At 40.9% G+C, this 16444-nt stretch overlaps 1 protein-coding gene across 3 annotated transcripts in view; it reads left to right on the top strand.

Moving 5' to 3' along the window:
* Window positions 1-16444, top strand: part of LOC150075149 (uncharacterized) — a 231786-nt gene that overhangs the window by 137237 nt on the left and 78105 nt on the right. Inside the window, exon 1 of one of the 3 annotated variants that reach the window (XM_090388739.1) lies at window positions 9756-10627. The exons of the other annotated variants lie outside the window; for them this stretch is intronic. Within the exon in view, the coding sequence (XP_090244865.1) occupies window positions 9880-10627 (748 nt within the window). The 5' untranslated portion in view covers window positions 9756-9879. Of the gene's footprint in view, window positions 1-9755; window positions 10628-16444 lie in introns of those variants that run through there. 3 annotated transcript variants of the gene reach the window in all.

Below are 16444 nucleotides of genomic sequence, written 5' to 3'. Positions count from 1 at the left end.
ATTCGTGTAAAATTATTGTCAATTTTGATTATAATTTAAGGATTATTATTAATTTATAATCAATAAATTATATTTGTACAATTCTTGTATATTTTTTCGATTTTTAAAACCACTTTTAATAGTTTTAATTATTAATTTCAATCCAGTAAGCGTTAGTACTGAAAAATTCCGATAGGTAGCGTCGAAGTATTTCCTGACATTAAATAACTGGAAAGAAAAATGTGTTCAATTTGTATGAGATAATTGAATTGAACGTTGTGTAGTGCCAATCGATTAGACTTAATGTTAAAGGGATGATACGTGAGAGTAATTGGTAGCTTCCTGCTTCTGGATGATGTTGAAGTCCGTTTCTAGAATTAGCCTTCGTTCGAAATAATTATGCTTCAAGATCTTGACGCAGAAAGCTTGCTAAGCGATAATTAATCAAGATGAACAAAAAAAAGTCCTTCAGTTACAATGGATTTTAAAATAAACCAAGCCTTGTTAAGAGGAATTTAGCAAGTAGTACTTCTAGAGAAAATTTCTGTTAGTAGTATCTAACTCAGGTATTGGATGTCATTAAGAGACGTTAAATATCGTAGTTCTTGGCTAACGAATTTCTACTTGGAACCATTTAATGATTAGGATTCGCGTGACACGCGAATTAATAATTTGACATTATGATGAAGGTGTGAAAGTTGCATAAGTTTCTTTCCCAAAAGATGGGAAAATATGCGAGTAAATACGGTAAATGATTTTTATTCGAATTATAACGAATATTTAACAGTACCATCTGGGGTATCTGTTATCAAATAAAACTGCCCTCTCCGTTTTTCCTTAATCTTATCCTTTCCTTCAATCTTTTGCTTTTCTTTCTCTGCCTTAGTTCTGGCTCGCGTGCTTCTGCAGTCGCTTCTAGAATCTCAACAATTATAACCACACTGTTTCTGAATTGAGAGGGGGGGATTGTATTCCCAGCAGGTTTCAAAGCATTCTGAATCCACAGAAACACAACAATAGGGTGCGCAGTGATAGAACGAGATAAGGGACGCCACGGGAATCTCAAGCTGTATCGATCTTTCCGTCACCTGTTTGAGCGTTTATTGTTTAGCTAAAACCAAGGAGCCCCATCGCGTGTCCCGATCTTTTCTTATCTGTCTGAGGATAAAGAAAAAGGTGTCTGCACCTGTTTCCCTTTAAAAGTAAATAAATCTGGATAAATTTTAACTGGTTCGAAATGATCTGACTTTGAAAATTAACTTTATTTATATACACTGCGATCTAAAAAAGTATAGACCACATTCTTCTACTGTATGACGTATTCCTTTGTAAAATACAGTTTGGAAAAGCGGAGGGTTGTGAATCTGTGGTGGTTGCTATGGAAGCCAACGTATTATCTTCAGATTTCGCTGTCATCCACTAACTAGATACCCGGTGCGTGAAATATGTATCGCGAGTTTGTATATGTGAGTAGAATTCATTGTCCAGTTGTTGTCATGGGTACCAGCTGGCATTATTGAGGGCTTCCAGCTGTTTGGGCCAACTGACTCCCTTCTCTACTTAAACCAAAACTAATTGTCAATAGAAACTGCATAAAACGTCGAATTATATTCTTTTGCGTGTTTATATATCGTTAAAGAATAAACAGTTGGGATACTGAATGCACGCAAATGGGAACAGTAAGTATAGACCCCCCTTTTTTCCCCAATTGCCACATCGTATTTCTGTACCAAACTCAACGTTATTTGACATCGCTGGATGTTTACGTGTTTGACTGTTAAATAGCAACCCAACCTGTTGTTATTTCTGGTTGATAAACAAAATGTGTTGTCAAGGTAGTATTGGGACCTTAAATCACAAACATCAAAAGAAAGCTCCAGAGAATAGGACACTTAGAGAATAGAGTAATTTCGTCAACCTTTTTTCTTCCATTAAAATTAAAAAGTGGAATTGGATAGTCCCTTTTTGGTGACTCCAAGATATGTTGATTTGGTGAATGATTGGTTAACTTAGTTAACCAAAGTATCTCGTGGTTCTGTTGTATTTATCGACAACAAGGTCATGTTGTTTTCTGTTGTCATATTTATCGAGATAAATCCTTGGGTTGATGGTATTTTCCAGGGTCGTTTGTTTCTAACACAAGGTCGTCAAGCTGATGTTGATCCAACAACCCTTGGCTTTTTAACAATCACCATATTATCGGGAGCGCCAAGTCCTCCATTGAGCAATCTGGCTAATGTTAGGATGTTGGAAATCGTTATTTGCTGTTTCCATGGTGTCACTCCTCGGTTTCAGTATATTGCAGCCTTTTGTGTGAGCTTAGTGAGTCTTTTCAAGAGCCAATACTCCAGAATCCGAGATTTGTTGAAATACGCTTCTAGCTAATGGTTAGAATTTCATCCCATATGAGTTCTACACCTTTCTGTGAAGTAATTTTTGGTCATCTCGGTTTGGTTTACTTCGATTAAGGTTAGGCAATGTTCAATCCAGTTGAGAATTGAGCGACAGGCAGCAATAGGAGAAATTTCTTGAATAACTTTATAAAGAGTTGTCTTGATTGAAACACAGACAGCACTTTGGTGTTCTCCTAATGGCAGAACTGTGTTTCAATTAGAGTAGTTTCATGCAGAATTTCTCCATCCACTGTAAAAGAAGAAAGCCCTCCTTATTGTGTCTTTTTTAAGGGCTTTATGACCTGTTTAACTTGACCAATAAGAGAACTTCAACGTTATTGTATCAGAATAATTATTTATCTTAATATGAATGGTGCGTGTGGAAAGAAAATTATCTTCGATTAGCGATCAATCATCTTTTATTTTTCAATAGACAGAAAGTCGTATTTCCATTATGGAGTGAAGCGGGTTCATTATGGAAGAGGAAATATTTCAAGAGAAAGAGCATGCAGCCAAGACATTTATCCAACAAGACTACATCTTAACGATTTTAAAAAAAGAAACAAGAACAACCTTGCAATTCCAAAAGAACCATGCGCTTTTGACAGCAACGTTATTTTCAACTTCCCGTTAAGTAGAGCGTGGTTGGAATTTACGACACCTCTCCTTGTACGACACCCTCCTCCAGAAATTAATTAGCTACTTGGGTTCCAGCTTTATGGAAAATTAGGACATCAAACAGTATCCTATTGATTATATGGAAGAGGGTGAAAATTGCGCATGCGTTGCTGTCAGAGTGCAGCGTCCACTGTACTCCCATTACTCATCTTGACGGGGACGATGTTGGGGGAGGAATTCTTTTCACGGTCGACTTCGAGAACGCACGTTTCGTAATTCTAATCAGCGAGCGATCAGAGAAACCCCTTACGTGGCGAAAAAACCCTGCGATGGTAGGAGGGGGGGGGGGGAAGAGTCGACGCGCCGTCACACTCCGAGCACGACAAACCATCTGTGTGTGTGCGCACGTGCCTCCCGTAGCGAGTGATATCGGCTTACCTTCTATAGAAACAGATATGTCTTCCCGGCAACCTTAGACGACATCGGTAGCGTTTCAGAAGGCCATTATAAGTTCGTCTGCCTCTTTCTTTTCCCCCCAAACTGTCCCCCCTGCCTTCTTCGACTTTAGTATCATCTCAGGAAGTGGGAGGGGTGTTTTGTGGCAAGCGTAGAACGCTACAAAGAGGTTTTCCGAGTTCCAACGTCAATAATGAATTGGAGGAGGGAGGAGGAGGAGGAGGAGAACGTCATATTTTGATAGCGCGATCACTCCGGATCGTGCTCTGAGGCAGATCGCGTTTTGGCGGATGTAAAATGATAGCCGAGAGCGAGGTGTGTGCGTTCCCGATCGAAGGAGTCCTGCTGCTGCACGGTGACTTGTCCAAGCGCATCCATTTCGAAAGGAGAAATCCCCGGTAATCAACCGAAGAGAATTCCACCAAACAAAATCCGAAAAGTCTCACCGATGATGAAGGAACAGGTTGTCGCGCATGCGCACATAGGTGGAACCGGATGTGGTGAAAGTGTACCAGTAGGTTATTTATTACCCTAAGAGAAGTGACACGCGTACATTATTAATGAGGTTAGTGGATTCCAAGAAACTGTCTTACAATCTTCTTTAGCCTTACAATCAGTCATCGATGAATCTGTGCGCTGTTGCCAAGCGTCCAACATCCCTCTCGTCTTCCCGCTCAGGCAACGCGAAAAGCTGTGTCGGTTTCATAGAAGGAAGGATAGATTCCAGCACTACGGAAATTCGGAGTCTCGAAGGAGCTACGTGGTCATTAGACGGAAGACCCCTCATTCCGAGGTCATTAGTTGCCGAAAGCGAATGGCAAGCATCCTCAGTAGGCGCGAAGACTTCTTATCGTGGTGATAGTATGCAGGACACCGTCCCCGATAACGTGGCTTGCGAGATAGACCCAGATGAGGAGGGAGGTTCTTCCACCGAACACAAGGGGGGAAAGAAGAAGACCGAGAGCGATTTATCTCCACGTGCCAGAGTCGTGGTAATTGCTGTAGCCGTTTTTCTGTTCCTGCTTAGCATACTGCTCGTCGGCATCACTCTGAGGATGGCTCCAGTAATTGATGAGTTGGGTAAGTTATCTGGTTGTTCGTTTGGATGAGCATGGCGGATGCTAAGTGGGTAGAGAAAACTTAAGAGCTTTGTTCTGAGCGAAAATTAACTTGGGAATTAGTAATGGGAAGTGCTCGTTGTGTTAAGGTTTCGTTATTTTAAGATTTCAGTGGGGAGTCCGTAATGTGCGCGCGTAATCCCCTCGTGGCATTGAACGCGAAGTAATTTTTGATTTCTTATTATTCATTAAGCAAACTACTCGAGATTAAGACACGCGCTTAGAAGATGCTTGGAATTGTAGTCTTAGAAAGTAGATTGAATACTATCTTAGCCCTTCCCTTGAAAGACCACAGTGGTGATGAATAAACTCACGTGTCCAATTAATTAGTCGTCTAAAAGTGGGGGAAATTGGAGAGAATTTAATAGATTGAAGATGTACATCTCGAGATGAGAGCATCGCTCAGCTTGTGGCCGATGGAATATTCAAGTAGTCCATTAGTCTCGCGAGATGACATCCCGCTCTTAGTAAGCACTTCATCCGTGACAGGCGCCACTCAACACAGACACATAGCCATTGTGTCTCGTGTGCAAAAGTTTGCTTCTCTTTTATTTCGATTCTACTACTACGTGATTTTCTACATCCCCCTTTCCATATGCTTGCTTTTATGTTAGCTTTAAGATCGATTTACTATCCAATAATAATTAAATTAGCCGAATTTATTGGAAATAATCCATAAATATTTCTAATAACATTCTAAGCGCATTTATACAAACCCCTGTAGAAGTGCATTCCTGCATTACACCAAAGCAATGTGGGAAAGCTAACAATTCAGGATTAATTGTTTTAAATCGATAACTTTTCAATCATACCAGAAATTGCTATCTTAAGAGGCATATAAAATTCCAAAGAGTAATATTCTTCAAAAGTCTTTGTTTTCTTTTTTTTTCTGTCATTTTATCGTTTATTTATCAACTTTATTAGCCATTCCCATCTTCATCCACACTTTCTCCTCTCTATAAGTCAAGGAATCTCCTATGTGGCATCCTGATTTAAATTTTTTCCATTCATATCATTTTCACACTTACTCCTGCATGCTACGAATGAAATAGAGCGAGTGTAATGCAGCTGGGTGTGCATTTTTTAAGCAAAACACCCTTCCATAACGCTCTCGCAAGCATACTGACCAAAGATGGACTTCTTAAGAATATTAAAAGAAGCGAGACTATCCACGCACCTCTCACCAAAGCGATGTAATATAGCACCAGTTGCTTTAAAGCACCATGCAAAATAAATGAACTTGCAACCACCAACGCGTGCAGGAAGGTCAACTGGAGTGCATTCTCAGTCTCCTGCGTGCGCATTCGCCATCGTGAGAAACTGCTTACTGGATAGACTACTGAGATCAATTTTTCTGGTATCTGCTTCCCCCTCCTCCTCTGGGTCTGTTATTTTCGATCTCTCTCTTCTTTTCTTTATCTCTGATCTTCTTCTACTTCTCTGGTTCTTTGTTTCCTTGATTATATTTACCTTTCTCTTTTCCTTCTGTATATTTGTTTAACGTCATCCTCTGTCCTTTTGTTTCTTCTCCTCTCCTAATTCTCAACTCGGTTTCCAGAGCGCTATCTAATAAAATAACGTATAGAACCCATTTAACTCTTCTGCCCAACCCCGTTAACTTGTCAAATGTCCAAAACACGCTCCACTGCAATTTTTGGCCATCCACATTTTGTTGGTTGATGTTCCAGGGAGAATCCGATAACGAATCAGCAGTATCAGACATCCCCCAAGAGGATAAATAACTGCAGCACGTGAAAAGGACCCTAATATCTTTATACCCATAAAAATTAAAGAATAAAACATTGAGAGAGAGAGAGAGAGAGAGAGAGAGAGAGAGAGAGAGAGAGAGAGAGAGAGAGAGAAAGAATGCATTTAAACGAAAATATCCAATGCGAATAAATAACTTTATTAATGCCACATTATAAAGACAATAGAAGACCATTGTCTTTGTTTGGAGAGTTTATCTTCATTAACTGTTTTATTAGCCTCCCTTCTGGCGTTCAAATTATAAGCCCGTCCCTGTTGAGGCTCGTATCCACAGTGATAAAAAAACCCCAAACTTTTAGTACCTATTTTGATCAGCTCTTTTGAAAGAAGATGGAAACAGACTTCATTAGTTTTTAATAGAGTTCATTTTTAATGCTGCGTGTCCATCTGGTTGCCCAGGTTACTGGAACTTCTATATAGATGCAGTATTTAGAGGTTTTTGTTTGTAACATGTGTTTTTCCATTATGGAATTAGTTTTAAATTCCCCGAGGACCCCGCAATATTAATAGGTGTGTTGTAGTCATTCGTGATGTGATCCCATCATATCAGCAAGCTGACATTTCCAGATATTTTTAAATTAGGAAGTCCTAAAAGATCATTTTTCTTTCATGTCCTGTTTTAATTCTGGGAATAGCCAAAAGTCGAATGGTACCAAAACCAGGAGAATCAAGGATGGCGAGTGGCGTGTGACACGGCGCATTGTAGTGGTGTAGGAATCAACGTTTCGCTACCTTTTTAAACGCTGCTAAGCAGCTGATGCAAAACAGTTCGTTGAATTTCTGAATTGTTACTAGGTTTCCAGTTTTTATTGGATTCATCAAATCCAGTGGCTTCACTGAAGACTTCATTGTGAGAGTAAACTAACCTTTTGGGGACTAAGTAAATTACCCCTTTTTTCTTTACATAGAAAGTTAACATTTTTGGGATTAAATCTTTTGTAGCAATCTATGGTTATTCTGGGTGCATAACTTTGGAAATAGCACCTGGAATGACAGAAGAGGTTTGAAGTTAATTCATTAATACTTCATTTGATGTGACAACCATTATAACGCTTTTATTTCGGGTACTGTTGGTATCACTGAATAAATTCTAGATGTTAAATATCTTCGTGGAAATTATCCTGTCAAGAAAATGATGGTTAACTATCTCCTTGATTCGTTGCTCAAGGTGTGGTGGTGCACCACCTTGCAATGTCCTGCTGTTTCTCGCACTTGCAGAGCGACTATAACCTGAGGCGTTAACAACCCGAGGTAGTGTCGTGATGGTGCACATTTTTCGTTGTTGGTCCATAGGACCCAAAGATGAAAAGGATGAAATTCTTAGCAGAAGAAAGAATTTTTCCAAACATCTGGAAGAACTCTGAAGGATTTTAAGCTGATAAGCAATACAATGAGTGGCCATTTATTTAGATACAACCACCAAATAGCGAGTAAGTCCCCTTTGGCCTTCAGAATAGCCTGGATTTGTCGTGCATAGACTCAAAGGGATGTCGAAAGCGTGCCAAACGATGTTGAGTACTTTTTGATTAAATTGCTTCCCACAGTTGTTGCAAACTGGATGGTTAGAATCTCTACTCGGAAGAGCTCGTGTCATTTCATCCTAAAGATGCTCAATTGGATTGTTTTCGCCATATGCTGATCCTCCACTAGCGTAAAACAGCAGGAACCGGAATTCTCAGACCACGAAACGTTTTTTCAACCTTCCTCTGTCCACTTTTAGTGTCCCTGAATCCATTGTAAAACCTTGTGTTTTGTTGAGGAGAATGGAACCCGGTTTGATCGTGGAATCCGATAGCCAATCCGTGACTGTGTACCGAAATGCCTCTTTGATTACCAAGGACACGTTTTATACCACACGATTACGTCTAGATGTCAAAATAAATAAATTGACTGTTCTTACGACGATCACATAAGGTCAGAGAACTTCACAAGATAGAGAGATACAATAACATTACCACGATGATATAAAACTACTAACCTGAATCCTATTTACAACCAACCCAACGAAAATAGTTTCTGGACTCAGCAAGAGCCTCACCACAGTTTCTGCAAATTAAATAACATTCAATTTACGGGTATTGAAATACGGGTACTCGTAGCTCCATGACCCAGGTGATAGGCCAGGGAGACAATAAACACACACCGCAGATTTCCAGCAACTAGGATCCATCTAGCATAGTAACATGATTTGGTGTTCTTTCATCCGTTGCTGTATAATATAGATGGATATAACGCACTCAAACTATTGGATTTTAAAAATCCAAAAATGTGGTCCAATAAGCTGGCTTATTGGAGATGATGGAACTGTAGACGCAACTTATGATCGTATAAGATTCACCATCTTCCAGCCAAACTGTTCAAGGGTGAAAATGTTTTCTAAATAAATAAAAATGTAATAACTCTACTGGTTTATCCACAGTGACACTATGCTTGTTTCACCTCTCTGTTTGGAGAGGTCTGGGGTTGAATCTTGTCTTGGACTGGAAGGGTTATTAAAGTCCTCTTTAATCAGGCTGCAGTTATTCGATCTCACGGGGAGCGCTAGGGTTTTTTAAACCTCAATAAATGCTGCTAATCGTTCTGGACACGCTTAGGTGCATTATTAATTTAAAAAGGGAACTACGGGTTGGACCCAATTTAGAATCGCGTGGAAACCAAACGTTTTTCTAGCTCTAATATGAAGATTCGAAATAACACCATGAAGAGAAGGAGTTCATACTAGGCCAATACTCATTTCGTTTTACTTTTTTCGTCTATAACTTGTGAACTGCGCCCATTTCAAGTTAATTTGTGAACTGCTCCATTTCTACAAATCTCGCTTTTAGAACTTCATAAATTTTAGGCGTGAGAGTGTCAATCTGGAGGAGGACTGTTCGTAGGGGTAGCGTTATTGGGTCCTCTTAATTATAGTAACAGACACCCCACTGGGTCTAAATGCAAAGTCATTAAACGCCACCCACACTCAAAAAAACTCGTCGAGACTTTCGATCTTGATAAGCGATTTCATTCCGGATGCTGAGGACATCGCCGTAAACCGTCTCCGACAAATATAACACCCCGATGGAGAAACATCGTAAACAGTACAAACAGGGACCGTCATGCAAATGTTCCCTCCCCCCTTCCGTCTGCATCGTGGCAACGTTCGAAGCGCATTAAGCAAAACGGAGGAAGAGGCGACGCCCGTGGCTCCCACCCTCCCTCCCTCCCGACACGACCAAAATTAGAATGTTGCGGGGAAATATACAACGAGCCGGGAAACTAATTATAGCGACGGGGGTTGCCTAGCATTGGAGAACGCCGAAGGGGCATTAGACGCGGAGTGATGATCTGGGCCACATGGTACCGTCCCAAAACAAACCAATGAGGGACGCCACAGGAACACGACCCTCCGTAACCCACAACCGCCGACGATCTTCGCACAAAATTCGCGTGCGCGCGTGCATGCACACACGAGGTCGAAGAAGGGAATTAAAGAAGCGGACGTCATAACAACAACCGACGACCCGTGAATTTAATCGCTCATCTCGTCAGGTGCCGCCGCCGCCGCCATGGTATCGCACGCAACCGGCGAAGGCCGAGAAAGGGGTCTTGAAAAGTCTTCAACTTCATCCGGGAAGCTGCACTTGAACATCCCCCAGTACACAGACACCGGCACCCCCGAACTGTCAGACGTCAGTCGACCCTCTTCGTACTCCCACAGTGACCGCACTCCGACGCCCATGGCGGAACGTCCCTTAGAGCATCCCCAAGTGAGGCTCTTGAGAGAAGGGGCCCGGAGAGATAAGGAGGAGAAGAAAGAGAGGAAGATACGCCGCAACAGCAGCGAGGCGAGCGTTTCCGGTCTGCTGTCTAAAGCGGAAGGGGTCAACGGGGATGGTCGACACCATCAGCGAAAGACTCGTCAGAAGCTGCGTCGTTCTGTGTCCGCAGTCGAGTGCGAAAGGGTCCGAATCAGACCCAGAGTTCGTCGGAGCATCAGCGAACGCAGTACGGACGACCGAGTCCGTCAGTCGCGACGATGTCAGAGGCAGTCCGGGATCGAATCCACCGGAGGGTCGGAGGCCCCCTCGTCCCGTTGCAGCGAAGGCAGTTCTCGCACTCTGAACAGCAACATTTCCCTGACGGAAGCCGTGGCCGTTGAGTTCGGCCTGAAGGAGATCCCCGGGATTACGACCAAAGAGGCAAGGCGGCGGCGCATCGTGTGGGCGGTGGTGATCATCACTTTGTCCATCCTCACAGCCAGCGTGCTGCTCGTGGCCGTCACTCTGTTCCTGTCCCCGGAGGTCGATGCCGTGTGTGAGTATTTTGGTGTTTTCCATCTGTTGTGTTCGTTCGCCGAAAAAAATTTGTCTTTTTTTGTCGTTGTCATTTTTATGTCAAGGAAACTAAGGATATGAGGTGTCAGCTGATTGTTTTTGTACTGCGTGTATTATATGGGAGCTCTCGCGAGTAGCGCAGTTGGCAGAATCGCCAACACCGGGTGGAAAAGACCCGAGTTCGAATCCCGTTGATGAAGTGAGCGATTTTTATGATCTTTTTCACAAGGTGGCTGAGTTAGTCGGTCTTAGGGGAGAGTAGCAGGGTTTTTCGTCCAGTAAACAAAGTCGACCACAGAACAGTATGGAGCAATATGGCCTTAGTTGCCGATGCTCTTAAAACCCTATAACAACAACAAAGTGTATTAAATGGTCGGGATGAAAACCTCGGCCACAATGTGAGTAAAAAAAAACCTTTCTTCCTTAGTTGATGGGATCGAACCCAGGTCCATATTTCAAGAAGGAAATGCAACCCTTATTATGTATTTCTATTGATCGAAATATTTTTGATGTTAAGTTTCAAAAGCCTTGTCCATGTTGGTGCTGCAAAACCTGTTTATATAAAAATAATAATTCTCCAAAATATTAAAAAAAACGTATGTGCGCGCGCGCACTCTACAGACGCAACTAATCTTATGTGCAAGTGATAGCAAAATCGATTCGCCTTGACCCATCTTCGATAGTGGCATGTAAAACAGAACGCTTTCCAAATAAATCCTCGATAATCCTTCTTAGTAACGAGTCATTGATCAATAAAAGACAGAATGACAAAAATTAGAACTCCATTTCATCTTTTGATCCTGCTTTTCAGGCTATTACAGCAATTAAGGCTAAACAGGCAACTGTAGTGCAGGATGATCATTTTAAAATGGAACCCACGAAATGAGAATAACTTCGAGTAAAAGAGTGCTAGAGACACGAAATTCACAAGTAACCTTTATTCAATAAACTCTGAATTTGTATTCAATAAACTCTAAATTTAAATTTCGTGTCTCTAGCACTATTTTACTCGAAGTTATTTGTTTCTTCCTCCCAAGGAACAAGTAGATTCTTTAATCCACTCCTTCGTCTGTTCTATTGGCTAAGCATTGTGCATTAACTGAAGACTAAAAAAATCTTAATGAGACATTGAGAATCTTTTTCTGAGCGCTGAAAATGAAGCTATTTTCACCAATCCACCAGAATTGAAGTGTGATTCACGTTATTACTCCACGTGACTGCAGTGGGTGTCGACACAAATTGCTTCGAGATATTTTAGTGCGTGTTCGTCGCCAAAAGAACTCAGAGGTGACTGGCCGACTTTCCCACAATTCCGTGTTTTCTGGGAATTACCAGTCACTCGCGATATCACGTGACATAATTCGATTTCTCTGTTTCCAGTTTTCGCAGGGATTCACCAGTTGAGATGATACTGTGAGGAATTAGTCTGTGGAATATTCAAGAGATTTTTCAGCCAAACGTTCAGTGATATGGTATCTAGGAATATTGAACCTCAAACTCCTTCTGGGAAAAAAGGAACCTACAGCAACTGATAATCCTTTTTAAAAATTGCCCATATTTCATAGATTACTCCAAAATTGGACCATTAAAATTGGACAACATTTTTAATTTATTCAAAACTAAATAAAAAAATATATAGGTTGCTTTTCCACCGCCAGGTGGTGTACTAAGCGATAAAAACTTTTACTGTGCGTTTATTTTTATTATGCGTGGGAATTTCGGTATTTTATAGCTGGTTTGTATTTTTAGGGATGAAAAACCCGGTTACAAGAAGAAAATTCTTCCGCGAGACCTACTAACTCAGCCAGGGTATGGAAAAAAAGAAAAAAACCCAAAAAACATGAAAGTTCTTTCCCTTTAGCTGTAATTCGAAAATTCAGGTCTTCTCCAAGAGCCTAACCACTATTATAAGAAAATTGGGGAACTGTTTCGTAAAAATATTCCTAATAACTTCGATCATTAAAAAAGGACGCTTGAATCAATCCCTTAGAATCAATTTATAATAAAAAGCAATCCAAGGATATGCAGTAATAAAATGCGCACCACATTACACAGTGTTTCTTGTTTATTGTGTCCTGGTCTTCCTCAGTTAATGGTTTCTTAACAACTCTACTAGTTCCTCTAAGTGGCTTGTGCAAAGAATGTGACTCCATCTCTTTCCAAATAACACAACCCTCTTTAGAAGTATGTGCGCGTACATTCGGGATCGATTTAATCTACATACCAGCCTTTTATACAGTAGAGAAATGTTTAGCAGACCACTTTGAACCAGGAAAAAAGACGCTACCATAGAAGCATTTCTGTTTGGGTGGTATTTTCGCTTTACAGAAATAGTGGTAAACACCTTGGACAAAAATACACTCTTTTCAATTATCTTGTAAAGATAAACAGGATACTGGAATGTAGCAACTTGACTATACATGAAGACAGAGAATGCGTTGCATTGTATCGTATATACAGTAGTGGACAAAAAAATTGCACTCTACTGCATTATAATATATTGCAAAAGCGTGCGTATTTTACAGGCTGTCATGAAAATCATGCACAGAACACGAATGATGTCTTGTGGAAGATAAATAGCGTTCTGTAGAAAACCAATGGCGATATTTGCGACGTCACCTTAATGTTGTTGTTGTTGTTAGGTTTTAGGAGCGACTGAGGCCTTGCTCGATGTGTACTGTCTGTAAATTGCGCGTGTGTGTGGTCGATTTTCTGTTTGCTGGATGGAAAACCCGAGTTTCTGGGAGGAAAAAACCATGCTATCCTCGCCTGAGCCCGACTAACTGAGATCCTTTCCATCCAGTGTGGGAAACTGCGATTCTACCAACTGTGCCATCCACGAGGGTGTTGCTGTCGTCAGTCATGCGTATCATTTTCAATCTCCCCATCGTCGAAAAAACGTTGGCCACCTATTTAAGTAACCCAACGAAAATCGCTTGGTTCCAGATGAGGATTTTCCGGTGGATGATTAAGAGGTTCATGTCCCAAATGATGATTTTGGTTGGAAAATTCTTGATGGTGTCTTGGGTTTATTGAATTTTAACAGTCTCCAGTCACATAACATCACTACTCCACGACTTAATAGCCCAGGCCATTTTCTGTAAATGGATTCCTAAGTTCTTTCAGAATTGTGCAATACTATGCACACCCTGAAATAATAACCTGTATTGATTATTCCGATTTTTCTAATTGGAAATTACTCAACTTTCTATACTGCATCCTTTTGTTGCACGATATAAACATGAGCCAACATTTTTCAGCTGTCAGCGCCGCATGGTGCTGGAACCCAACCAATGTAAGTAGCCCGATTCATAGTCCAAAATACTTACAAGTATCTGTAGAAGTTCTTTGCCTCCTGGGATGTTTCTCTGCAGCTGTTTTCTCCATCGCATGCCAGCCAAGTTTTCGAATAGAGGCTGCGTTTTCTCAAACCATGCGGGACAATTTGGACATCCCAGTTTAGAAGGTGTGTTCAGAATTCTTACATATACTGAGCCTCTACACTGAGATGTCCAAATTGTAAAGAATTTTCTGAGAACACGTGGACAGCAGATAGAGATATATAAAACCGAAGATAACATCTCCTACCACGAAGCAAAGGATGCAAAACAATCGATAACTCCAGGAAAATTATCCCGTGCTCAAGTCAATATACATCAATGTATTCTAATCTTTCTACACGTCCTCCAGAAGAAACTACCAACATCAGTACCATCAAAGTTAACCCAAGGATTACAAAAACATTTGTAAAGTGTCTTTAACAGTTGAAGAGAAAATCACGTATTTTGTCTTCTCAGGATTCTTTGATAGACTGAAAAAAATTAATTAGCCTAGAGAACTCTTTCAGGTCAGACAGTCGGAATTTGATTGCCACGGTGTACTCTGGAACTAGGCAAGGTGCGGATTACATCATTTTTATGGGCCTTTTTCACAACATGACTGAGTTAGTTAGTCCCAGGCAAGAGTAGCTTGGTTTTTAAGCCCAGCAAACAGACAAATCTATTACAGAATACACACAATTTACACACATATTATATATGACGCAATATGGCCTAAGTTTTTGATGCACCCTAAAACATAACAAACCACCCAACACTCTTGATCCTGGTGAGGAGAGGGGGGGGTTCTCTTGTCAAGAAAGGTTTCAGTTCTGCAAATTGCAGCGTCTGGAGGCTAGGCACCTGCGAGGTGATCTGATTGAGGTGTTTCAGACTTTGAATGGCTTGAGCAAGCTCAGTGCTGATGAGATTCTTCTCTTGCTCAGACTACGCATATGAGGGGGCATAAATTCATATTGAGGAAGGATGGTTGCAGAAGAGATGTGTGGGAGTTTGCCTTTAGTTAATGGGTGGTTGACTGTTGGAACAAACCCATCTTATGTTGTGGAAGTGGATAGCGTGAATAAATTCGAGGAAGTACTAAAACTGTTGGAGGGAATTGAAAGGTGAAATGGGAAGGGGTTTTTGGCTGATGGTGTATAAGCTTGCTTTCTTTCATCATTTGCCACCACTAATGCTAATGCAGTACTAACTCTTGGTTAAGTGGTCCTCTAAGCACCTCAGAGCACAACTTAGTGATGGTCTCTTCTCCAATGGAGAAGAGACCATCTATCATGGCCATTCTAATCCTAGCGTTATTTGGCATTACAAGAACGCAAAATGGGATGATCTGCGAGATTTCCATTCGTCCTTTCCTTAGTTGGATTACTGTTTTAAATCTTCCGATCCCATTTTTTGCTTAGATTTTCACTCTCTGGATTATTCTTGCAGGGATTCCACCTTAAAAATCTAGTCCTTTATCTAAACCTTGGTTTTTGAATAAGTGTGTTCAGGCAGTTCAAAATAAGAACGTTGCATATCGTAATTGGATTGCATCCAAATCTCCACGTTGATTTTCTGCCTACACCAAAGCACGCGACAATTCTAAAGCAGTTATTAATCACTCCAAACTCGACACTGAGTCGGCTAAGTGTAGAAACTTGCTTCTTGTCCAAATAATTGCTAATAATTCTGTCCCTAGCTCTTGGTCCCAACTTTTGCCCATCAATACTCCCATCTCTGTTAAACCGGGGTGGTTCAAAATAAAAAGCCGGCTTACTAGCATCCTGTTTTCCTACTAACTTTTGTATGAGGATCTTCGTGGACCATCTCTTTCAATACAGCATACAGTCCACTCACTGTCTCCCATTGTCTTCCGACAGACAGGGATTTAGAAGAATTCTGTACAATCTTGATGCCAAAAACGCTCCAGATCCTGATGAAATTTTTCCACTTATTCTCTAAACCTATGTCCCTGAACTTTCTCCTGTTCACACTTTCTTATTCCATCTGTTTGGAAATGGCTCATATCCAGCCAGTTCCAGAAAAGGGTGACAAATGTTTCCCATCCAATTATCGTCAGATTGCACTTACTTCTACTCATTATAAAGTCATGGAGAAATCCATCAACTGTCAACTCTTAAACCTTCTTGAAATCTCTCACCTGCTCAATGATTGTCACTGTTGATCCACTGATGATATATTGGATTACGTTGTTCATCTTTCAACAAATTCGGATGGAAAATTTTGGTGAAAAACAGTTGTTCTTGGCATTTCTAAGGCTTTTGATCGTATCTGGCATATATTTCTTCTAAGTATGCTTCCATCTTATGGATTGTTGACCTTTTTTTGCAGTTTGGTATCTAGTTTTCTCTCTCTAAACATTCACTGCGGATGATGGTAGATGGGCTCTGTCTTTTAACTTCTCCACTAATGCTATGTTCCCAATGATTCAGTTCTTTCGCCCACTCGTTTCGCTC

Source organism: Mastigoproctus giganteus, chromosome 14 (genome assembly GCF_048544385.1).
Source record: "Mastigoproctus giganteus isolate SK-2022 chromosome 14, ASM4854438v1, whole genome shotgun sequence".
In the NCBI taxonomy this organism is placed as follows: domain Eukaryota; kingdom Metazoa; phylum Arthropoda; class Arachnida; order Uropygi; family Thelyphonidae; genus Mastigoproctus; species Mastigoproctus giganteus.
Note: the sequence above shows the minus strand (reverse complement) of the source record. Positions and strands in the feature narration are given on the sequence as shown.